The following is a 25,634-nucleotide window of genomic DNA, read 5'->3' as shown; positions in this document are numbered from 1 at the left end:
CACCCCAAGACTCACCTAGAGGAGGACTCCCCAGCACTGGAAGGATGCTAAAAAGTGACAAATACCTCCTCCCATGTGCTTTTCTAATACCGAAGACAGCATGGGGCCAGCCAACCCCTGGTGCATCTTAGAGCTCCCATCTGAGCCAGTCTTTGTTCAGTCACTTAGACCACTTTGTCAGCTCCATTAATGAGAGAACATGAAAGTCTTTGTCCATAGGTGGTTTAGCAATGTTTGTGCTTTGGGCTTTGTTTTGTTTTAAGAATGAATATGCTGGAATGAGCTACTTCCTTGCTGATATTTGCTGACAGGGCACATGTCTGGGGCCTTCATCTTCTGCCCCAGGAATCATATGTCCAAAGAGGCGGTCACCTCCCTCCCACAGTCCTCCTCTGCCATCCCTTACCCTGCAGGTGGGGAGATGGATCATAACTTTAACAAGTCCCCTGAGATTCCGCTGTGCCCTGCCTGGATTAGAACCACAAAGCCTCTTTCTCTAGTGAACAAAGGGCCTCTGATGCTCGGGGAGAATAGGTGACTTGCCCTGGATCTCACATCGCTGAGCCAAAAATAGTGTCTGGAGGTCTTGACTCCCCAGCCTGGTGCTCCTTTCCCTGCCCTGCAGCCACTCAGTCACACGGGAGGGCACTGGGCCTTCTTGGATGAAAGGGCCCCAACAAGTGCAAGTGTCCACTCTGGAAAGGACTGACTTGTTTTAAAGTCTGTCTGTTAAAACTGCCCAGGTACCCTTGGAGCCCAGCCAGCCCCTTCAGACTGGACCTGGCTCTCCTCACCCCAGTGGGGGCTTTCCCTGCTCAGTCTCAATCAGACTGCAGAACAAAGCCTCCAGCCTGCAGCCATGCTTTCACTTCTGAATAAACCTCCCCCTCACTCACGAATTGATCAGGACAGCACGTTCCAGCTTCATTTTCTCTGAAGCCGTTCAAGTTCAGTTCCCAGTCTTGGCCCTTCCGGGAAGTCAGTACTTCTAGTTTGGCCTTGTCTTCTCTGAACAGGGAGCACTGCATTTCCCCCTTTGGAATTAGAAAAGCCTGGCTTCATATCCCATCTCCTTCACATCCCAGTGGTGTGATCTTGGGTATCAGGTAAGCTCTGTGAGCCTCCGTTTCCTCATCTGTAACATGGGAAACCTGCTTTCTACTTCCTGGAGGTTTCCCCTCTGTTTTGCTCCCTGCCACTGCTCCCCAACCCAGAGGGCATCATCTAAGGTGGTAAATGAGATTACTTTGAAAGGTGCCACCTATAGTTCTTTTGTTGTTTACTGCATCTTGAAGCAAACTTTACAATTTTCTGTCACCGAATAGATTGTGACTTGTACTTTACCATTTATGTGAAAAATTACATTATACCCGGCGAGAGAGTGTTCCCCCTTCTTACACTGAGAGGTACGATGAAGAAGAGGGTCATTGGAAAGTCATCACCCCCCCCCATTCCCTGTCATCATCAAAAGATGGTAGGCGGGGGCTTCCCTGGTGGCGCAGTGGTTGAGAATCCGCCTGCCGATGCAGGCTCTATGTATAGTATCATGTCATCTGCAAACAGTGACAGCTTTACTTCTTCTTTTCTGATTTGGATTCCTTTTATTTCTTTTTCTTCTCTGATTGTTGTGCCTAGAACTTCCAAAACTATGTTGAATAAGAGTGGTGAGGGGCTTCCCTGGTGGTGCAGTGGTTGCGCACCCGCCTGCCGATGCAGGGGAACTGGGTTCGCGCCCCAGTCTGGGAGGATCCCACATGCCGCGGAGCGGCTGGGCCCATGATCCATGGCCGCTGGGCCTGCGCATCCGGAGCCTGTGCTCCGCAACGGGAGAGGCCACAACAGTGAGAGGCCCGCGTACCGCAAAAAAAAAAAAAAAAAAAATGGTAGGCGGTCCTCTCCCCTCACCCACTACCCCCAATGTGAGAATTAAGCTCTAACCATAAGGAACTGAGAAGAATCCCAGTGTGGTTTGCTGATTGTCACTATTCGCAGTTTCATTCAATGAATACTTATTGGGGGCTTGCTACGGGCCAGGCAACGTAGAGACACTGTGGGTGCAATGGGGAACAAAGTAGCCATGACCCCTGCCCTCCCAGAGCTGACTGAGGGGGTGACAGAGAGTAAAGGAAGCAAACAAGGGTTTTATTTCAAATCAAGGTGAGTTCCATGGGAGTAACCTGCTCTAGATTGAGGGGAATCTAAAGGAATGTTTCTCCAAGGAAGCTGAGATCTAGAGAGTGAGGAGGGATTAGCTTGCCAAGTGCAGGGAAGAGTGTCCCAGTGAGGAGGGAGAGCCATATGAAGACCCAAATAGCTTAGCGTGTTCAAGGCTGAAACACCAGTGTCGCAGCAACCCGGTGAGTGGTGAAGCCATCCATGATGGGAGACAACGTGAAGACATCCATGATGGGAGACACGTGAAGACATCCATGATGAGAGACATAGGCAGGGTCACACCATATAACACCAGGGAGCAGTTACAAAGGGAAGCCATTGCAAGCTTCTGTTTTGAGTGGAGAATGGCATGATCCAATATATATTTTTTAACAATCACAGGCTACTGTGTGGACAGTGGATTGTAGGGGGCTGCAAGAAGGTTGTGACCGTCACTTGGCAAGAGATGATGGTGGCCGAGGAGATAGAAGTAGACAGGTAGCTTTATATCAGTAGAGGTCTAGCAGTTTGTGCCAGTCACATGTAGGGAGTATCTGTCCTAAAGGGTTGGCATCAGATCACATCTTGGTGCAAAGCCCCTTGCCTGGTGCCTACACGTGGTCGGTCAGTTAATAGTGGCTCCCATTGCATGAAGAGATGGCCAAGGATGGGAGGAGGCAAATGAAGAATAGCTTCTCCCTCCCTCAAAACCTCAAGAGTCGTGATCAGTTTACTCTAAACCAATGATTTCCAGCTGTCATCATGATTATCATTTTTTTAAACAACACAACCCATTTCTAAATTGAAATGTGCTTTGGTTGAGTCAGAGGTAGGATGCCTGGAACTCCCCCAAGTTGTATTTCCATTTTCCCTTGAGGGCCTCTGCATCCCCTCACCAAACCCCTAGGCTCTGTGGAGCCAAGGAAACCACTGCTATGGAAGGTTGTATTTTAGGACAAGGCTGCTGTCCAGTCCCTCAAATTCTTTCACTAGACATGAACTGGACCACCCGGTAAACATGAACAAGAAAAAAAATTTTAGCCTCAAGGAGTGAACACTGCACTTGCACATGTGTGCAGACACACGTGCTCAAGCACACACACACACACACACACACACACACACACACACACACACACAGTAGTGTGGTTTTGTGCTGGGAAAGCCTGAGCTGAAGAGGTTAGGAGAAGCTGCATGGACGGAGTGACCCCTGAACAAGTATTGAAAGCATTTTCTAAGCGGACAGGGAAAGTTCGGGCTCCAGATGGAGTCAGATGGTGTCTTAAGATAGATTCTCAAGAAGCAGACCCTCAGATGAGGATGTGGGTGCAAGGATTTTAGTAATGAAATGCTCCCAGAGAGATGGGAAAAGAAGTGAGGAGACAGGATAGGGAAAGAGAACAAGTGGACCAAGGATGAGATTCCAGGGGCCCCAGCCTTAGCGGAGCCCTGGAGCACAAGTACCACCTCAGAGTTCATCCTGCCTTGAAGCAAGGGAGCTGGACTTTCTCACTCCTGTACGTGTCAGTCACTGGCCAGGGGCTGCCCAGGAGGTAATGAGCCCCAGGTCCTCCTCTCCCCACGCGCCCTGGGGACAGGTGGCCTCTGACAGTGCCGTCCACTTAGAAGTGAACACATGTAAAGCTGGGGTTGGACATAGGGAACTGATCAAGGGACCCGAGTGATGTGGGCGGATGACCAGTAGTGTAGGGTACAGATGGCAGTGGTCTCCACGCAGACACTGGGGGCTTGGCTCGACGTGCCCTTCTGTGTCCCGTTGCTTAACGATTTTATTGTTTTCATTTGTATATGCTCAGTTCTTGTGATGTGCTGGGCATTTGATGTGATTATCACCTATCACTCTCACATCACCCCTGTGAATGAGATATTATTACTCCCATTTTCTGATGAGGAGACTGAGACCCGCAGGTGAAGGGACCTACCAGCCTGAGATGCCACAGCTTGTCAGTGGAAGGGGCCGGGTCTGATGCAGCGCTGCCAGTTTGCAAGCCCGAGTCTCCCTTCATCCTCCACTCCTTGGGCCCCTGCTGTCCTGTTGCCCGGCCCTCACACAGCAGGAGCACCACTCTGGCATATGGTAGGAATGCAGCCATGGGTGGTGACAGCTGGCCCTTCGTCTTTGGAGCGACCCTTGGCTCCAGTGACCTCAGAAGCACATCAGGCTCTGACTTAGTGGTCTGTTGATTCTGGAACTCTTTCCTGTTGTGGCCTGGTCCCTAACCAGATGCACAGCTACTCATCAAGAGAATTAGCACTCATTGAGGGCCCTCCGTAGCCTGCGGTAAAGGAGCTGCGTTCCCCTCCTCCCTTTAAAGAGCAGTCATGAGGTTTCTCAGGAGTAATAGATATAAAACCTCTTAGCACCATGTCTGGCACACGGTAAGTTCTCAACAGATGTGACCCGTTCTTAACAATAAAGGAATTAGCACCAGCCCAGCTCATTCCTCTGCAAATTCTAACGGAGTAAGGAATTCCTGAATCCCAGCACCTAGCAGGCAGGGGCAAGTTTGACATCTTTGTTTATCACAGCACAGACTTACAATGTCCATCGTGCCAAATGCAATTTATTTTCTGTTCATTGATGTCATCTCCATAAGTCTTCGGTCTCCCCTGAGCGGGGAGCTTTCTGAAGGCTCTGTTCTGAGAGTGATTTAAGACATGGCTCTGCTGAGAACATTTCCTCCAGCTCCCACAACCCTTTATCCCCGCCCCCTTCCCCACTGGCTGCTAGATGTAATTAGAAGCAGATGAAAATGCCGTTTCATTGTCCCAGATGTTCTTCTTTTCCCACTTTTTATTTTATATAAATTCCTTCCCTCTGTGAGACCTGTGTGTGATGTCAATTGTGGAAAGCATCTTGCCCTTGTAATTGACCTTCAGGCGGTGGGGCCTGGGGTTGAACCTCCATTCGGGTGTTGCTGATGCTGAGCTGTCCCCTCAGCCGTGGAAGCCCTCTGTCCAGCCAGGCCTGGGCCAGCTGTACCCCATTGTGGTCATGTTCTCAGGCCTTTTGGAGACCTGAGCATTTCCAGCTATGACACTGGGCATATTTACAGTGGTCAGAACATAAAAGTTTCCAGAAACATACAGGTGAATCAAATACTGTGGTTCAGGCTTACCAGCTGCCTCAGACTGGAAGTTGGCTCCTGGTGGTTCCCTGACGCCAGCTTGCCAGCCTCAGGTGCGTTCAAGTTTACAGTAGCGGGCAGAATGCCCAGAGTGTGGGCCTGCCATCGCCCCTGCCGGATGTCTGTCCTCCTCAAGGACTCTATTGAGGCAAATCCTTGTGCTCCTCAATTCTCTTATGTTTTATTAGTTAACATCCGACATGCGAGCCCTCCAGCTTCAGTCTGCTGCTGTGTGATCATTTATCCCTTCGTTGATCAGAACTTCTGCCGCCCCATCTCTCAGCCTCCTACCACCCTCTGAAACATGCAGACTCCCTGTCAGCCTCAGTCTTTTTTCTCCTTTCATACTGGGAGTGTGGATCTCTGCTGAGGAAACCACTTCCCCTGCAGGCCTCTTAACGGGCCTGTTCCTTGAACCCCTACATAAAGTTCTCCCTTCTAATCTAGATGCGTTTTGCAGCCAGAGTGCTCTTTGCAAAATGCAAACCATGTCACTCCCTAGTTAGAACCTTCCGTTGACCTCCCATGCCTCTTAAGATAAAGCGTATAATTCTTTTTTTTTTTTTAGGTTTAATTCGACAGTATTTTTAATGGCATAGTTAAAGCATCCCTTATTCCTCCTATGCTTATCAACAATTTTCTCAGGTAATTTTATGAATGAATCTGATGATTCTCAGGGATTATTTATAAGTAATTTTCAAAGCCATGCCTCAGGAAGACAAAAGAGGTTCTACATTGCTTTTTGAAGCAATTTCCTCTCTTCCTGAATGGAGAAGGAGAGTCAGAAGCTTGAATTCCAGTGTTTTATGAAAAGAAAGTAACCTATTAAACTAGATTATTTAGGAATTAGACATTAAGATCAAAATAACTACAGGTTTGGTTTGATTTAGTGCAGCCATCAAAAAGCTAGATGGGGCCAGTTTTCAGATGGAAGCCACAAGCTTCTTTAATATAAAGGATATAATTCTTAACAGTCTCCAGGCCTTCTCATCTCTCCAGCTTCATCTTGAACATTTTCCGGTGACTTCTCGTTCATTCCATTTGCTCCATGCCTACCGTCTGTTGGCAGTACTTCACCTCTGCCAGGCTCTCTTCTGTCACAGGGGGTTTGCACGTGCTATTCCTTTTTGGAATGTTGTTCCTTTCCCTCTTTGACTAGTTAACTTCTGCTTACCCTTTAATTCTTAGCTCAAGCAGTCCCTCAGAAAACTCTGACTGCCATGCTTATCTTAGAGTCTTTTCTAACCATGAACCTCTCCTTTGGGGCACTTTCTAAAGTTATAATTTTGCATTTATGTGTCCAACTGGCCAGTATTCTCTACAAGTTTGAAGCTCCATGAGGGCAAAGATGGCCTGTTTTATTCATCAATGAATCCCTACAGTGCCTGGCACATAGTAGGTCCTGTGTACACATTTGTTGGATGGGTAGATGGATGGATGGACGGACGAACAGACAGATGAATAGACAAACAAATGGACAGACGGGGTGGATGGGCAGATGGATGCATGTGTAGATGGATGGCCAGGACTCTCCCCAAAGAAATAACATTTGCAGATACATTTTTGAAGTAGAAAAAAGAGAAGCACACTCAGACACTCCAGCTTCAAATCTCATCCTCTCTTCATTGCAGACTGAGTCATAGTCATACTTCATCTAATGGTATGGCAAAAAGGACATTGAATTTATTAATCTGTGCCTTCATGAATCACATGATGAATCACTACCTTGGTCTAGGTGACGGGAGAACATGCATTCAAATCCTTGTTCTGTAAGAATTCACAGCTTACTGGAGTCCATAGACAAGAAGATACATCATTACCTTACAGAGTGAAGAGGACTTAGGACTGGGATGATGATGAAGTGCTCCACTGTGGTTTTAAAGCTAAGCTTTGTGGAGCCGTGGGTTCCCTTGAGTTGGTTCTGGGGCTGCTGGGCCTGGGGTAGAAGGGACTCGCTTGGGAAGGGGGACCGATCAGGCAGGGCTCGAGCTGCCCACCTTCTTTATAAACAGAGAATCTCCAGTTTTTTCCGTTGTATACATTGGGGTGCTAGTGCAGATTTTCTCTGCTAAGAGAAGTTGAAAATTGCTGTTTCCAAAAGCTCAGAGAATGATTAACTCTGCTGAAAAGAGCAGAGTAGGTCAGTTTGGAACAGAAGATTTTGGAGCAGAGTCTCTCCTTTTAACTTTTTTTTAACTTGGCTTTAAAATGCTCAATTTTTTTAAAAAGTAGTTAAAAGTAGAAAAGAGAAAACAATACCCATAGTATCAAAAAACACCTATTTACTTAAAAAATTTCCTACATTTTTCTGTAAAGCTGAAGTCTTCTATATGCTAAATTGATATTGATTTTTTTGTATAACTTTATAGCATTTATCATTTTTCCCATTTTATTATCATGTTTTCTAAAGTATGTAAAGCTTGGAAATCAGGCAAAAGATGATTGTGTGTCCTTTCACGCCTGGAGCATTCTCTATCCCCTTTCTACTCAAAGTGTGGTCCTTGGACCAGCAGCGTCAGCATCACCAGTGAGCGTAACTGTGATGTGGACGCTCAGGCCCCAATCCAGACTCACTGATTCAGAATCTGCATTTTAACGAGGTTCCTCATGTGATTCTTACACACATTAAAATTTGAGAAAAGCAACACTGTTCTAATAGGCCTGCCTAACTCCCTAGGGCCCATATTCTGTGACGTTACATATTAACTTATAGAAAACTAAGTTACAAATGCCTTTTGCCAGTAAAGATGAAAATGACTTCTGTCTGGCAGAAAATATAATCCCAAAGGTTATAGTTTATTGCCATGTAAGGTATTAATCAGTTTTGTATCTGATTTCAACATTCTTCTATTTTTTTTCTTTTTCTGTAACTACCAGCATTCTCAGATCCTTTTTTTTTTTTTTTTTTTTTTTTAATTGCGGTACGCGGGCCTCTCACTGTTGTGGCCTCTCCCATTGTGGAGCACAGGCTCCAGACGCACAGGCTCAGCGGCCATGGCTCACGGGCCCAGCTGCTCTGCAGCATGTGAGATCTTCCCGGACCAGGGCACGAACCCGTGTCGCCTGCATCTGCAGGCGGACTCTCAACCACTGCGCCACCAGGGAAGCCCCAGATCCTTTTTTGAACTACCTTTACCATCCTGCTGATTCCCTCAGTCATGAGTTAAATAAATTTTTAATGTGTATTTGCTGCATATTTGTATGAGAGTCATGTTTTTAACTTTTTGAAAATCATACTTCGACAGCCAGATGTATTATCATTTTAACGGCTCTGTGGTACTCTACTTTGCTATTGCCATAATTTACTCATCTGTTGCTCTATTGTTAGACTTTTAGGATATTTCTACTTTTTTTTTTTTTTTTTTTGGCGGTACGCGGGCCTCTCACTGTTGTGGCCTCTCCCGTTGCGGAGCACAGGCTCCAGACACGCAGGCTCAGCGGCCATGGCTCACGGGCCTAGCCGCTCCACGGCATGTGGGATCTTCCCGGACCGGGGCACGAACCCGTGTCCCCTGCATCAGCAGGCGGACTCTCAACCACTGTGCCACCAGGGAAGCCCATTTCTACTTTTTATTGAAGTAGAGTTGATTTACAATGTTTTGTTAGTTTCTGGTATACAGCAAAGTAATTCAGTTATGCATATATATTCTTTATTGTATTCTTTTCCATTAAGGATATTCCTAATTCTGTACCAATATAAATAATTCTGCAGTGAACATCTTCGAATATAAAACTTTTCCTGTACTTTATGTTTCTTGCCTATGAGTAAATTTCCAAGTACAGAATTAATGGATCAAAGGATATGAACATTTGTAAGATAAGCAGTATTGGAGTTTGTCAACTGGACAGGAATGGAAGAGTCTTCCAAGGTGGCAAAAGCAGGCTGCAGACAGGCAGGAGGCCACAGGTCCCACAGGGAGATAACTCTAACCAGCTAGAATGTGAGTACAGGTCCTGCCAGGGTCTGGAAAGGTAGGAAGAAGACCAGATTGTAAAGAGCCTGGTACCCTGAAATGTATATTTGGTATAAAGGGAAACCATCTGTAGTATAAACTGAGAAGTGCATGATGAGGCCTGTGCTTTAGGAAGACAACTCTAACAGCAGGAAGGCTCCTCCAAAGCTCCTGAAATAGTGCTGGTGACAGAAACTCAGGCTTGAATTGGAGCAGTAACTGGGGAGGTGGAGAAAAGATATTTAAAGAGGCACCGGGGATGGGATTAAGAGAGACAAACTACTATGTATAAAATAGATAAGCAAGAAAGATTTATTGTGTAGCACAAGGAGTTATAGCCATTATCTTGTAATAACTTTTAATGGAGTATAATCTGTAAAAATACAGAATCACCATGCTGTATACCTGAAACTAATATAATATTGTAAATCAACTATACTTCAATTTTAAAAAATGAAAAAATACCATGGGCTGATTCAAAATTTTTTTTTTAATTTTTGAATTAAAATAAAGAGGTATAAGGGCTTCACCAGGATCATCCTGCTCTTTAGTGGTGGCGACCAGACTGGATTGTCGGTGCTTTCTACTTCTCTCTGTGGTCCATGGTGCTGTTTCTTTGGGTTTTTATCTAAGATGTGACTTCTTAGAACTTCAGGCTGCTCAGATCCTTCCACTTAATGAATTTATTAGAGTCGCGATGTGCAGGAACCAGCTTTGCCAAAGCAGAAAGCACACGTCCAAGATGATGAACGGCATCACTAAAAATAATAAAAGATTAAGCACACATTCCGGGGAAGTGCCAGGGCATTCTTGTGGAATTTGCCAGACTAAACTGTAGTGGATACTCTTCACTGTCTCTGTATCTACAAAACCAGACCTCCAAGGTAGCTTTGCCAGGATACGCATTTCAGACACTGCGGGCAGGCAGCGTCCCTGTGCGGCTCTTGGGGTGATCCAAGGTTCTGGACTTTACAGCTGACCCCACGGAGCCCACAGCCTGTCTCATTGTCAACAGGAAGGTTCAGCAGATTTTCACTGCGACCAGAGACCAGGAACTTTCAGACACTATCTTACTTGCCCATTTCACAGAGGAGGAAACTGAGAAGTTTGTCTTGGTTGCCCAAGGGTGCCCCTCTTAGCCACGGTGCTTCATAGTTGACCTGTGCAAGACACCACAAGAGATTCTGAATGTGGGAGGTGATTTGATCCACAGCTTTTAGGGGCAGTAACTCAAAGACATGAATCTATCTGTCTTTAAAGACAGAAATCTCTAATTTGAACCAGATAGAAAAGAGTAGGCTTAAGATGACAGACTTCACAGCCCATTTCTGTCCCACCACCTCTCACCCCCACATATTCCTCCTTCAGGATCGCCTCATGTCTGAAAATCCCTCTTTGTAATAGCCCCAAACCGGGTAGAATGGATAAATAAATCGAGGTGTATTCACACAGCAATGAGAATGCCATGCTCCAGCCTGGAGGAATCTCCCAAACCTAATGTGGAAGAAAGAAGTCCTTCCAGGTAGAGCGTGGACAAAAGCAGTGATGCTCATCTAGGCTCTTGGCCGTCAGGACAACGATTACCCTTCGTGGGGGCTGTGACTGGAAGAGAGCGTGAAGGGGGCTTCTCAGCAGCTGGTCCCATCCTGCATCTCGATCTGGGTGCTGGCTACACAGATGCATTTCGCATTCAGTTGGTGAAAATACAGTGAGCTGTGCACTTAGGTTATGTAGACTGTTCTCTATGTATATTAGACTTCAATAAATAGTTTTTTAAAATTAAAAAGGGTGCCAGCCAACCATGCACAACCTCAAAAGAAATCTCTCTGCCAACAGTGCTAATTATGCTGATGGGAGCACCTGCCATGTGTCAGGGGTGGGCTCTGCCAATCGCTCTGCATGCGTTAGCCCCTTCAGTTCTCTGGGGAGGTGCTGTTCTACCCCTGTTTTATAGAGGAGAGAACTGAGGCTCAGAGAGATAAAGTACCCTGTCCAAGGTCACACAGCTAGTGAGTATGTGCTGAAAAGAGGCCTTATTTCCATTCCCAGAAGTGACTACTGTGTTCTGTAGGCAGTTTTCTTTGATCTGTCCCAACATAGGAAGGAATGGTTTCTGCTCTGGTTTCCCTAGAGATAATGTTTTGGATTCAGGATCTGCCTTATGGATGACCATCCTCCCCTCCCCCAGCACCCCCCCCACACCCCAGCTGTGGGAATGAAGACAGTTGAGACAAAGGTGATTGTGTTTGCTTTCCTTATCACCAGGGAAGAGACAGTAAATGATCCATTTAATTGACAGATAATCTTTAAAGAGCCACTGTCAGCCAGGTACTCTATGGTGTGCTAGTGACCAGCTTAGATTGGGAGTTTGGGGTTGGGTAGACCTGAGTTCAAATCCTGACTCTGCATTTTAAGCTACATGGCCCAGAGCAAATCCTTGTCCTCTCTGGGCCTCCATGTCCTGCTGTGTAAAATAGGTGCTAAAGACCTCCTGGGGTGATTGTGTGAGTTAGACAAGAGATTGCAAGAAAAGCACAGAGCCTGACACAGAGGAGCATTCAAGAAATGTTACAGAGAGAGGGAAGCCAGGCCCTAAAAAGGTAACATAAATAGCACTAGTATCAACTCAGTTCTGTGACCAGTCACCGCTGAGGCTTGAGCAAGGGGTGCTCCCATAACCAGCGAGGCTTCCTGCCAGGCAAAAAAATCAGCTGGCTTTCAGGGTTGAGCCAGGTTTACATAGGCCTTCTCCAAGGAGGGACTGGGCATTCCAAGCACACGGCCTAGCTTGGACAAAGCCCTGTGGCTGGGCCAGCCTGTCTGCAGCCAAGGGAGACAGTGGCTGCCCGGAGCTGAGATTTCTGTCTCTTCAGCAAAGAGGAGCTTGAACGGGACGGTGGGGTGTTAGGGGATTGTCTGTAGAGGACACAATGGATGCTTTGAATTCTACAAAAATAAACTCCACTGTGACCAGTGGGGTGAAAATAGAGCCAAATAGTACAGTCAGCGTTGAGCTAGCACGTGTTAAGCTATCACTTCTCTGGCAGGAGGGTGGGGCGCCCTGATTTGTGCGCCACTTTAGGTGGTATAAATACTCTTGTGATGGACCATTTCAAAATAGCATTGTAACATCCTTAGATGTGGAGCTGGGAAGAGATGCACACCATTGGCACCATTGATGTGAGCCAGCACACCACTGAGATTCCATCAAAGTTGGGAAAACTTGCCCCACTGAGACATGGGCTCTGAGGACCTATGGCTCCCATTGGAGACCAGGGCTCCGCTCCTTGAGTGAGTGCTTTTAGTGTGCTAGGCATCGCCATGAGACCTAAGGCAAACTGTGCCCAGCCCTTGAGGTCCACAGTCTACTGGGGAAACTGGCATTAATTGAGTAATCACACTAAGTTACACAGTGCACAGAACACTCAGAAAGAAGTACTGTCTTAACCTGGAGCACACGCCCATGCCCTTTGTTTCAAAATCATAATAAAACAGAGACTGTTATTGTCTGTTCTGAATCAAGAACATAGTGCGTCCTCTTAGTTTTTCACCACACTTATGTTCACTTCGTGATACTTAAATCAGGCCTGTTGTCATTACAGCCCTTTCAAGAACTGGGGCTGCGATTTCAAGTGCCTTTTCAGGTCCTTGTGAAAAATCCATCCGTATACACCCAGGAAAGCACTCAACAGAGCCCATTTTAGAGTAACAGCAGTCTGGACACATCTCTCCAGTTCAGTCCCAATGTCAAGCCCAGGCTGGGTCCCCTCATGTGGTGGGTGCTTCCACTTGGGAACCATCTCACTTCTGCTTTGCCTCCTAGGTGGTCTTCGAGGCGTTGCACAATCTGGAGCCCCGAGGCTACGTCGTGGGGTGGATCATTGCCATCAGCTTGCTGGTGGGAATCCTCATCTTCCTGCTGCTGGCTGTGCTGCTCTGGAAGGTGAGTGGAGAGCGCAGGTCCCCAGGGAGTCCCCGACCAGACACCCACCTCTCCTGCCTCAGCAGGGCTAGAGCTCATCGTTGGAAAAGGTTTCCTGGTGGAACTTCCTTCTCAGTTCAGGTACAATGAAAGGAGGGCAGGGTCCCCTCCAGGCAGTGAATGGAGTCTGGGCTTCTCCTGAGGCCATTCACACCAGAGGACTGGACCGCTTTAGAGGGAACCCTAAAATCTTACCCCTCTTCTCCTGCCTTCCCTAGCAGAGTTGCCACCAGTCCTAACACAGGGTGGTGGGAGCCTCACTCCAACGCACAAGCTTGGGGAGTAACAGCTGGGACTGGGACGGGGATGGTTAACTCCTTTACTTGGCACAAAAACAAAAAAAGAAACTTCAGAGCCATTCTTTGTTCTTTTCCCATGTGGAATATGGAAAAGATTTCTGCCCAGAAGACTCTAGTAATGGCGATGGGCTGTATGTCTGGAGTGCTGCCTGGGTAGCTTCATCAGAACTTCTCCCAACCCCATGGGGGTTCATTCTTAGGTGCCTCAGGGGGTAGATTTGCCCTGCCTCCTTCACCAGGGAGCACCTGCTCAACCTTCACATCTTGCCTCTTGTCACTTTCTCAAGAAGAAAGGGGTGTCCTCACCCCCAATTCTAGGATGGTTTCTTTGCCCTGCGTTCTTCTCTCAGACACCTAGCATCCTTGACTTTAGGGCCTCTGTATTCATCAGTAATGGTTTCAGAGTCATTATCTGAGGAAGGTCTGTCTCTTCCACGGGATGGTAGTGTGCCACGTGAGTTGGGTCTTGTCTGTTCTTGTTTCCACTGTGTCCCCAGCTCCTACAGCAGCACCAGGGACCACAGCTGGGACTTCCTGACACCAAGTCCCTGCTTTTCCAGTGTTCCAGGTTTCAGAGGCAGGTGGAAACAGCCTCTTACATGATTATGGATGGATCCTTTAAATTCAAATAATTAGTTTCTTTGGGATTCCAAAATAATTTGTATTTATTGATCAAACATAGACACACGTCAGTAAGCAAAGAATTTGTCAGATACACAGGAGTCCCCATCCCAGAAATAACCGTGGTGAGACCAGCATTGTCTCTTCTTGAACTTTTTCACTACATAATAGACAGAGACCAGGCATTCTCATAGCACCCACTTATTTGTGAATAGTGTGTTAAATTCTCCAGTAAAATACCCCATACATTTTCAGGTGCAGGACCTCTAAAATTAAAGCAATGAGTTCAATTATCAATCTGAAAAAAGTATAGTAAATATACTTCAGAGTATCCAAGAAATCTAGAAACAGGGAAATTAGTGTTTTTGTTGTACATCTTTTCAGATTGACAGTTAGACTTCACCTGAAAAAAGTATTGGAGGTTGAAGAAAAATATATTGAGCATATTACTTGAGAATAAGTTTATCTCAGGTTCCCATGCTTTTTGGACATCCCATTTACTATTTTACATCCTAGCTTTCCCTGAATGCAAAATTATGAAAGTCTTTCCCTATTGTTAAAAACCCGTGTCCAGCTCTGCCCTCAGGCTGCAGGTGTATGGCAGATCCCAGTCCTCGGATGTTGGGATTCATTCACACGGCTTCTGGTTTCACACTTCTTGTAACAGTGCCACTGTGAATATACTTGGAGCCAAATATTTGCACAAATCCTTCATTATGTCCTTAAGATGAAACCCTAGAAATGGAATTACCGAGTCAAAAGAAATGCGTATTTTAAGCCTTTTATTACATGTTACGAGTTGCCCTCTGGAAAGGTTATACGAGCAGTGTATCAAAAGTGCCCATTTTCATGTATATTTACCAGGAGCGGATATTACCTTTTTTGAAAAACCTGCCCATTTGTTGTTTGTTTAATCTGCGTGGCCAGATAGAGTCTTAATTCTCCCTTTTCTTCAACTCCAACTCCTTCCTGCCAAGATGTCTGGTCTCGGGGTATAGAACAAAGCCAGCTCAGTGTTTGGGATCTGAAGACAGTAAGGGCTTTGGGGGTGTGTGTGTGTGTTTGTGTGTGTGTGAGAGAGAGATACTTCCTTCTGCCTTTGTATGGACATTTCAGAAGAGAGGGAACACCGTCCTCCACTGCTGGGTGCACGGGACCAGACAGGGACACAGAGTGGGAAGTGGGGTGGCTGTGTCCCACCCCTTCCCTCTGGGCCCCCCACTTGGCTCTGCCACTCAGGAGTGTCCCCTCTCCTGAGCACACCCTCCCCCCTCCTTCCAACTGCCATCTGCTTCACTTTGCTTCTACCATGTTTCTTTAAAGAATGTGGTGTGTCAGGAGGGGGTGTCATGGGGTGGCCAGCACCCTGAGGCCACCCAGCTGTGTGTGATCCAAAGAACCAGGGCCCGAGAAGGCAGACATCACCCGCTGCCATGGACTGGCCATGAAAGCAGAGTGGTGGTGGTCGAGGGGCCTTAACCAGACAAGGTCATCTTAACTGCTGAAGGAAGGAAGGGTCTAGAACAGCTCTGAGAAAGCTGGTGAGTGATGCCATCAAAACTTCTAGCCACAGACACAGACTGATCAGCCCCCTCTGAGTCCCAATCCTACAAGCCTGGGAGAGAGAATCTGAGTGGCTCAGCTCGAGTCAAATGTCTACAACTGTGGCAAGAGGCCAGGAGGTGGCAGAGAGAGAATCTGACCAGCCCGGGCTGGGTCACATGTCTCTCACGTCCAGACAGCTACGGCCAGCGCAGGAGGAAGATGCAGTGTGGAGGTTTGGGGAGGCCACGTAGGGCTGGGGATGGGGGCTAATCTTAGAAGGAAACTAGGCAGATACCCTAAAGGCTTTCACTCCAGCAGGGTTTCACGGTTGTCAGTGGTGCTATTGCCTAAATTACAGTCTTTTATACGGTACTGGGTAGCTATGGCCGCACAACAAATTGCCACCAAATTGAGTTCCCTTCTGCCTAACAAATGTAGAGGTCAGGAATTCAGGAAGGGTTTGGCTGGATGATTCTTCTGCTCCAAGTGACACTGAGTGGTGTCACACAAGGGCATTCACCTGGTGGCTAGGCTGGTCTGCTTCACTTCACAGGACAATTTTATTCACATGCCTGGCACCTTGGGTGGAGATGGCTGGAAGGCTGGACTCTGCCAGGCCCCTCCCTCTCTCCGTGTAGATTCAGGGCCTCTATATGTGGCCCTTCCAGCAGAGTGTGCTGACGTTTTACATGGTGGCTTCAGCTCTGGGAGAGCATGGTGAGAGCTGCTAGTCCTCTGAAAGTCTGGCCCAGAACTGGCATGGCATCATCCTGCTGTACTCTGTTGGTCAAAGCAGTCACGTGCCAGCCTAGAGTCAAGGAACAGGAAAGAGACTCTGCCACCCAGTGGGAGGAGTAGCGAAGAATTAGTGGCCATCTTTTGTCTATCACATACATGATATTCAGCAATATGGGCAAAATCTTAATCTTTTCTGTAAAACTCACTATGGCAAAGGACAGTTAGCCTAACTGGAAGTTTTGTTGTTCTGAAGTAGATGAAACCTCATCTCTCTTCCATTGTGTCATAGATAAAATTATGATTGAGCTCCTTGGAGGAAAAAAAAGTAAACCTCGGTGCAGGGTTCATGAACGCACTCAACATTCAGAGTGGGTAGTCTCTTCAGGCACAGCGACAGCGCAGTAAGGAGCTCAGCAGAGGAGTTTCTTTAGGAAAAATATTTTTCTCCTGAAGGACTAACTAAATGGAATGACTTTATAGGACACTGAAAAGGGCAGATGAAATGTAGGATTATTCTGAAGACCTACATATTTCTAAAACTTCAACTGCAGACCTCTTTTGTTTTTTATTTATTTTATTGAAGTATAGTTGATTTACAATGTTGTGTTAATTTCTGCTGTACAGCAAAATGATTCAGTTATACACATATATACACTCTTTTTCATATTCTTTTCCATTATGGTTTATCTGAATATAGTTCCCTGTGCTATACAGTAGGACCTTGTTGTTTATTCATCCTATATATAATAGTTTACATATGCTAATCCCAAACTCCCAATCCATCCTTCCTCCATCCCCCTCCCGGTTGGCAACCACAAGTCTGTTCTCTATGTCTGTGAATCAGCTACAGACCTCTTGTCAACTTGGATTCCTATGTCTATAACCTAAGAAACATGCATTATGTATAGAGGTCTAATATTGACAATTCAGTGCACGGAAATCCATTGATTAATGGGCCTAATATTTGAGTTAGATGGGAGGTCTAACTGCTTCTGGCTTATTACCGTATTTCACATATCATTCCCTCCAGTCCTTTCAAGGGGAAAGTCACTGCATGGTACCCAGTTGCCACTGCTGATGAGTAAACACTTCACTAGAGCCTTTGAAGACAGGTGGGCAATGTTCAAGTCCTCTTTCCTTTCTAGAGCCACATCTCTTGAAGTTCCCTTTGGTGTAGCACCTGACACTGCTACCTATGGTTGCTTGCCATTGCCTTGAGCTCATGAGCCCAAAATGGTTGTTCCCCAAAATGTACAAGGATGGTGGCATGGTATCAAAAACAGAACAAGGCGGCTGGCCCAGTGCGGATGGATTTTCTGTGCCATGCAGGCCTGCGAGTTAGCATGCTTTACACTTGTGAGCTGGCCGGTGCCTTCACTCAGCAAACAGATCCCTGCGAAGTGGCCGGCTCGGGGTGAAGGGACAGAGGTAATAAGCAGCAGAGCCCTCACTCCGTCGTAAAGACTGGGGAAAGCAGTTAAGTGACCGAGGCTGAGCCAAGCACATCCTGAGGGGTAAGCAGCACTTGGCCAGGCAAAGATCCTGTGCCACACCTCCTACATGTCACCGTGGTTCTACCAACATGCCCATCATCCCCTGTTTATCTGAAACAGAAACCCCTTATAGGGTCAGCAAATACCTTCTCCAGAGCCGAACTCCAGGCTCCCTGCCTAATGCTCAGCCTCCTTCTCTCCTCCGGGGCCTTCCAGAGGGTCGGCCGGTGGCACATCAGGCGCTGTCTCATGCTTGGTCGCAGCAGGTCCTGGCTCCGGTGCAAAATCCACAACGAGGGCCCCAAGCTAACCAGACCCTTCTTCACATTCTGAAATGGATCCTAATCAGCCTTCCCAGAGCCGAGCTGTTAGCAGACACTGGGAGCCATAATTTAAACTTTCTGTGCGAGGATTACAGTAGCCTGCCAAGCCACCGTGCAGGAAGAAAACTTTGAAATAGGAAACTCTTTTAAGGGAGAAAAATCCAAATTAGTCCCCTCTCCTTTCGTTTGGCTCCTGTTTGGGTTTGAAATGGCCTGGGCCCTGTGCCTCTTCAAGACAATCATAAAGGCCTGTTTATAGGAGGAATTTCATTATTCAGAGGGTATATGTGACTTGCACCTTTAAAAAAGTGCCTTCAACTCATCAAGCCAGCCTTTGAGTCAAGTGGTGAGAGTGGAGATGCTGGGATGTTTTTTCTTCAAGAGGAAAAGCCTCATTTAGGGCCCCAGGCTTCTCTCTCCCTCTCTCTCCCCCTCTCCTCGCTCCCTTGTACAGTTTGCCAAAACACACAGGCCACTACTCAGTGAAGGAGAAAACTCTGTATCCTCCTCTACTGCTTCCAGCCCAGGAACCTTTCCCTTCTCTCCTGTTGGCCCCTTTTGCCAGTGAGATGGCCTGGAGCAAAGGGCAGTGCCATGGCCTGGCCAGCCCCATGACCAGCCTCTTCCCAAAAGGCCCAGGACCTGCCAGCTCTGCCTTCTCACAAGTGGTATAGAGGTGGGCTGTGCAGTGGGTTTGCCACCATCCTTCAGAAGGACTGTCTCGAACCCTCTGTCAGCCGGGCCTGTTCCAAGAGCCTGCTGCTCCAGAGCTGGTTTGGGGCTCCTGGTTTTCATGTAAGAGCATTCCTGCTGACCTCAAGCAGAAATACTTGGAAAAATAAATCTGTGAAATGGCCCAGCGGATGGGTAGGTGTTTGGCAGCCCCTCCAGAGGTCATTGGGGTTATCACCTGTCCTCTAGCTGGGCTGTGAGAACCCATCCTTGTTTCTCCTGCAGAGAAAATGAAAACTCACAGACATACGTGCACACACACACACACCCTTCGCACTGTCTCAATTAAGACCATGTGCCAGAGACACTCATTGGGGACTTATTTATGTTTGGAAGTAAATATTGGGCTGATGTTGCACTGTTGACATCTCGAGACAGAGACGTGCTATGTAAATAGTCAAGGAACTTGAAAGGACCCATAAACATGAGGCTCTGAGTTAGTCCAAAGAAGGAGTGTGTCCAAGGCCCTTGGAATAGCTGCCCAGGAGGCAATCCAAAAGCCAGGGAGGAGGGGGTGGGCATCTGCCCAGAGACCAGAGACCGTGGGGTCGTGCGGCCACCCTTCACTCACCCCGAACTGGGCTGGGAAGGAGGAGGCTGGTGCTGTAGGCTGTGGACCCCAGAACCCAGTCATTCTCACGTTTTCCTGGGCCCCAGGCCCCTCTCAGAATCTTCCTAATTAGGGCCATTCAGGGGAAACCTGCTGTTCCCCTAGGAGTTTTCTGGCAGCTTTTTTGATACACGTTTATATCAGAAAGTTGTGTGAATCTGTCCGGAGGGCTGAGGGAGCTGCCCTGTGGGGCCGCAGCTCCCCCTCAGGAGCGGCACAGACAAGAAGCCAGAAAACCCCTACTCCCTCAGCTTCCAGGGGAGCCGAGTTTGGCTGGAGTCTCCCTTCCTGTAGGGTTTCCATGAGTGTTCCCTCTGCTACAGACAGCAGTTATAAACAGAGCCTTTTGCCCCTCAAGTGGCAAAGCAAGCCCTGGAAGGATCCAGAAAAAGTGGAGGAAAACACATACTCCGCTGGACTGGAATTGAGTGCGGGGCTGCTGAGGGTCCATCTTAACTCATCACGGCTCATTTCCCAGCACCCTCAGTGTGGGCTCAGCTGGCTGGGAAAATGTAGGTTTGCCCAGCATCTCTCCAAGGTTTTCCCCAAAGTAACCACGAGTACTAGTGACGGTGAGAGTGTAGGCCTGCTGCAGGAGAGAAATGTCTTTGAAGTCTTGAGTTATCTTAGTGTTTAAGAGTTTTAAACTTTAAACTTTATAACATATCCATGAGTTAGTTTTAATAAATAGTTTTAAAATAGTTTTAATATAAAAATTGGAAATTTAATTTTCCAAAAACGCTTTGAGAAAAAATGATACCAGGCAAGTACTCTGTGCCTTGTGCCTCCTGCGTGTGAGGACTGGATACCCAGCTGTATGGCCCATAGGCTGCAGTCCCGAGTTTGTTTTGGGGACCAACATAAAAAGCTTTCATTGTGTTTCAGGGCTAGAAGAGGTCTGAGAATGCCATCGATCTCTTGGGCAGAGACAAAGATACTGGGGTTCAGAGCCAGGAAATGACCTGCCCTGTGGCCAAGCGTGAGCAGTACTCAGAACTCCAGGCTCCCCATGCGGCACCTCTCCTGTCCAACCCTTCTGAGTAGGTCCTATGGCACTGGGCAGGCCTGGCATGACACAGTTGTTTGGGGAACCCTGGCTTGGTAAACTCAGAGCCTGGGCTTTAGGTTCTACATCAAAAGCCAAAACCGGGCTCTAAACAACAGCACAAAGGTGATATTGTGTTTTTCTGAAATGGAATTCGTTTCATCACATAAGAAACAATATTAATTTGACAGAACCACCTCTAGACTATATGGCATCTTTGTGCACACAAGTAAACAGCGCCCCTTCCTCCAGAAGCTTTACTTCCATCTGTCAGAAAATTCAGAAAATCTACTGATTTTGTTAGAAAAAGACACCCGACTGCCATCTGCTGGAAAATAGTTGTAATAAGTTTACATGTCTCTGATATGAGTGGCACCCTCCCCCCCTTATATGCAGTGCACAGCCTGCGCTACTGTACCCAGCACTCCCTAGACATGAGAGTGATCTGTGTTTTAAGAAATGGTCATGGGCTCCAAAGAAGAAGGACAGACACCAGTGGCAGCTCCAAGCTTCCATCTAAAGATGAGACTACACACAGGTTATGTTGGGAACAGGGCTCTGAATACCCTGCCACACTGGAGTGGGGTGGAGAGTTTGCAAGGCTGTTTCTAAAAGAAGCTCTACGGTTACTGCCATCAGGGGTAGACTTTTCAAGACTAATGCTGAGGGACTTCCCTGGTGGTACAGTGGTTAAGACTCCGAGCTACCAATGTAGGGAGCCTGGGTTCGATCCCTGGTCAGGGAACTAGATCCCACATGCATGCCGCAACTAAGAGTTTGCATGCCACAACTAAGGAGCCAGCGAGCCACAACTAAGGAGCCTGCCTGCCGCAACTAAGACCCGGTGCAACCAAATTAATTAATTAAATTAAAAAAAAAAAGACTAACGCTGACACCATACCACTTGAGACAAAAGAGCTTGCTTTTTGGATGCCTACAGGAGATGATATGCCATCACTTTGTTGGTAACAAGTATGACACACATAAACATGAGCACAGGAGAGCCTCCTGTGAGAGTTGGGCCAGGCACTCTAAATCCTTGCTAGATTGCACACGCTGTATCAAATCCTTATGCCAGCATAGCTGTGAGAAGGTGAGCCGACTCTCTTCCTCCTTAGAGATGAACAAGAAAAGTCTGTTCAGCAGGACAGGGCACAGTGATGCTCTTTCCATCTAGAGCCCTGTCAGACTGCCCCTCTGCCACCCTTCCCGTGGGTGTTGATTCATTCAGTAAGTCAGGCAAAAAAATACAGAGTTCTGTATCAGTTAACTCTTGCTATGTAACAAACCAAAGTTTAGGGACTTAAAAACAACAACCATCTGCATAGGTCACAGTTCTGAGGGTTGGACTGAGCTTAACAGGGCGGTCCTCCTGTCTCAGCGGGGCTCAAACCTACACCTGCAAGCAGTTGGGGGTTGGCGGGTCTAGGAGGACCTCAGCTGGTGAACTCATATTTCAGCAGCAAGACCAAAGTCATTCACTCGGAAGCCAGGCAGGGTTCTGAGAAAGCAAGTGGAAGTGTGCAAGGCCTTTGAGGCCTAAATGTGGAACTGACAGGGCATCACCTCCCATGCACCCAACTGTCATAGCAAGTCACGACTCAGATTCAGGGTGTGGAAAATAGACTCCGTCTCCTGATAGGACTTGCTGCAAAGCCACGGTACAGGGCATGGATACAGGGACATTTTTGCAGCTTATCACTGGCAGTAAGTAGCAGTGAGATGCTGAGCTCTGGGGATAAAAAGCACAAATCCGTAGGAGTCCTGAGACAAATGTGAAAGATGATAAGAGAGCAGACAGCTCTGCTTGATTGGTGCCACAGTAGAGATATGTTACTTCTCTAGAGTTAAAGTGAGTAACGAGATCACTGAAACATCACACTATCTGCAGGTAGAGTCATGTGCTAAAGAATCTTATTCTCATGTTATATCCAGCCTTCTTTCTATGATTATGTTCTCCTCAGCTCAGAAGGTGCACATGACACATTCGCCCTGTCAACCACATCTTTATCTTTCAAGAATGAGATTTCAAGCAGTAACTTCTGAGTTAGACATTTCCATGAAGTCTTGGGTCGCTTTCCTGGCTTCCTGTGGGTATACTTTGAAGATGACAACAACGACCTTTTTCTAATTATCCAGAACATTCAAGCCAAGCCTCCTTTCCACATCCCTTGCAGAAGGCAGAAGGTGGTAGAGATTTAACGAGAGAAAAGTATATGAGGGTGTGATAAAGTGAGGTTCTGACAGATGTGGTCTGATGCTGGGAGGACATATCCAGGGAACTCAATGTCTGTCTGTGAAACGGGCCTTGAGGATCGAAGCTCAGAGCACAAGACCCTTGCCAACTGTTCTGTGGAAGCTTCCACTCCCTCCCAGCAGTCAGACTGCTCTCAAAGGGAACTCTCAGGACTCCCTTGGCAGTGTGGGTGGAGGTGACCAGCGCTGTCTTGGCAGCTCTCTTGACAGTTCTCATTTTCACCTGGACCAGTAAGCCCCTTTTGAGGAGTAGGAAGATGGTGCAGTGAGACTGGATGCTTGGTTCATGGTGAAGGAGTGTGAGGAAAGATGCACAAAGGAGTTAGATGTGCCCACAAGCCTGGATTTGCTTGACAATTTGTTTAGGGCAGGTTTTGTATGTGCATCCCCCATTGGCAGCAGATTGCAGAGATTATTAGTCTCAAGGGTTTTCAAATATGACTGTGTAAATTATACACCAGTGACAGTGTGGTACCATAGACCTGCAGCACAGCCTCCCAGCAGCGAGCCAAGGGTGCATGTCTTTTTCAATTCCCCTATTCAGGAGGATTGAAACAAGGATTTGAGGGCAAGTCATTTATTTGGAAGATAATCTCAGGAAACAGTGATAGGGGACCAGGGAAGAGAGGGCAGGGAAGGAAGCTAATAAAGGATGTGTTATCAAGCTGGTTACCACTGCGGGAAAGTTCCACGCGGAGCATGAACCTCAGGGTTTCGCACCCAAGGAGAGAGGGAGCTGGGGTATTTGTACACCAACTCCAGTCAGTCATGTTTAAGGGCAGATGCAGGAGGATGTCTGATCTCAGAAACAGAGGCCACTAATGCTAGGGATCACAGGACAAGAGATACCAGATCTTCCTGAGCTTGGGAGAAAAGGTCAGCTTTGGGCTACAAAAAGTTACTTTTATATGACAGTAGTGCCTATGCTGACTATGTGAAAAGAAATGGAAATTCATCTTACCCTGTATGAAAAGCCATAGACATCGGAAGGAAGCGTCTTTTCAGAACTAAGCTAAAGGAAACTACCATCGTGGCTCAGGAAGAGTTGCCAGTTTTAGGGGGGTACACACTGCCAACTGTGTGCACGGCAGCTTGGCAGCTCACGAGGGTCACAGATTTGAGCGAAAGATCTAGAGGACAGCAAGATAGGATGCAGACCTGTAGATTCTTTAAAACTCCTATTTTATGAGAGCAGTACTTATCAAATTATTCTACAATGGTTAATCTCTCTCAGGATATTAATAGATTTATCAAAAGCCAGATAAGCTTGGGAAATATCAAGTCCCTGACTTTCTTAATCCTTTCCTAAAAGGTTGATTTGATCCTTTACTGTTCTACTGTACATTATGAATCTCTTAAAGAGTGTGTCGTTTCCAAACTTATTTGACCGTGGAATCTGTTTTACTCCCAAACAACCTCTGAATAGCTCAATAACTAGTTTTCCCCAGCATACAGTTTGGGAAACACTCCACCAGAAGCACATTACAAGGAACAAACAACTTATCATAAGAAAGCTTGCAGGAAGTCCATGCATTTTGAAAAGTGGTTCCACATAATGCTTTTTCTGAATCAGCCCAATCTGAGGAGTTGTGGGCATAGATCATGCCTCCTCCGGGTCCAGGTGGCTTGGGAATCAAAATGGTTGATTCCCCAGCATCTCTAACCTGGCCTCTCCTCTTTCTGCCTTTCAGATGGGCTTCTTTCGCAGAAGGTACAAAGAAATTATTGAAGCTGAGAAGAACCGTAAAGAGAATGAAGACAGTTGGGACTGGGTCCAGAAAAACCAGTGACCTGCCACCCCACCCCACCCCACCCCGGTCACGTGGCCCAGTGGTTTGCCTGTCTTCCTGATCTTTGTATCTTCCATATTTGGAAGAAAGAATCTTCTCCAGATTTTTCGGAGGCCCCACGATGCTGTTCTCGTCCTCATTCTCTCAAGCCCAGGTGCCAACCTGAGGCAGTCACTTCGGCCAGGTCACCTGACTGGAACCACCACCACTTCCTTTTCCAGCTGAACTCGGAACTTTGGAAAGCCGGCTGCAGAGCCAGGCGATATTTATGGATGCAACATGCGTGGTCAACCCTCAGGGGAAAACTGTTACCTAAAAGTATTTTTATAAATATAAGCCTTTTATACTGATTATGTCTTTATATTTGTATCGATGTTTTATTATTTCTATTAAATGGTTATATAGTTCACTCAAGCACTGATATCTGGCCTGAAACCTTGGAAATACTTGTATATTCATACAAATGTTAAAGGATAAAGATCTTATTGTACTTTGGAACTTGCTGTTAAAGAAGACTCTCAGATGAAATCATCTGAAGAAACCTCATGTGATGAATCCACCCAGCGGGTGGTGCTGTATATCAGCTGTGGTTTGGGGCTGAGCCCGAAGGCATCTCACATCTCTGTTGCCTGGAGTCAAGTGTGGAATAATGTGCTAAAGAACCAAGAGAGTTTTTTCATCTGTACCGTTCATTGGAAGATTCCCAGCAGGAATTTGGATGGAAAAACCTGATTCTTGAGGTCTGTTCTGCATCACCTTATAGAGCAGACATTTCACCCTCCTTCCACTTAAATTAAGACATGAAAGCTTGGAGCAATGCCATTTCATCACTGGTAACCCTCAGAATGGCATCTCACCCTGGACATCGTGCATCAGAGTCCGCATACCACCGGGACTGAATTGGTGCCCACCAAGCAGAGACTTGTGTCTGAGTGCTGTGATGT

General features: G+C 46.9%; 1 protein-coding gene across 2 annotated transcripts in view; it reads left to right on the top strand.

Annotated features, from left to right (window-relative positions):
* Positions 1 to 25,355, top strand: part of ITGA9 (integrin subunit alpha 9) — a 363,861-nt gene extending 338,506 nt beyond the window's left edge. The window contains exons 27-28 of one of the 2 annotated variants that reach the window (XM_024132323.3): positions 13,080 to 13,199; positions 24,592 to 25,355. In XM_024132323.3, coding sequence (XP_023988091.1) covers positions 13,080 to 13,199; positions 24,592 to 24,690 — 219 coding nt within the window. In that variant the 3' untranslated portion in view covers positions 24,691 to 25,355. The other variant, XM_028478504.1, reaches the window with a different exon arrangement.
* Positions 25,356 to 25,634: the final 279 nt, after the last annotated feature.

The sequence above is a fragment of the Physeter macrocephalus genome, chromosome 18, assembly GCF_002837175.3.
Source record: "Physeter macrocephalus isolate SW-GA chromosome 18, ASM283717v5, whole genome shotgun sequence".
NCBI lineage: Eukaryota > Metazoa > Chordata > Mammalia > Artiodactyla > Physeteridae > Physeter > Physeter macrocephalus.
This window is presented reverse-complemented; position numbering and strand designations above follow the sequence as displayed.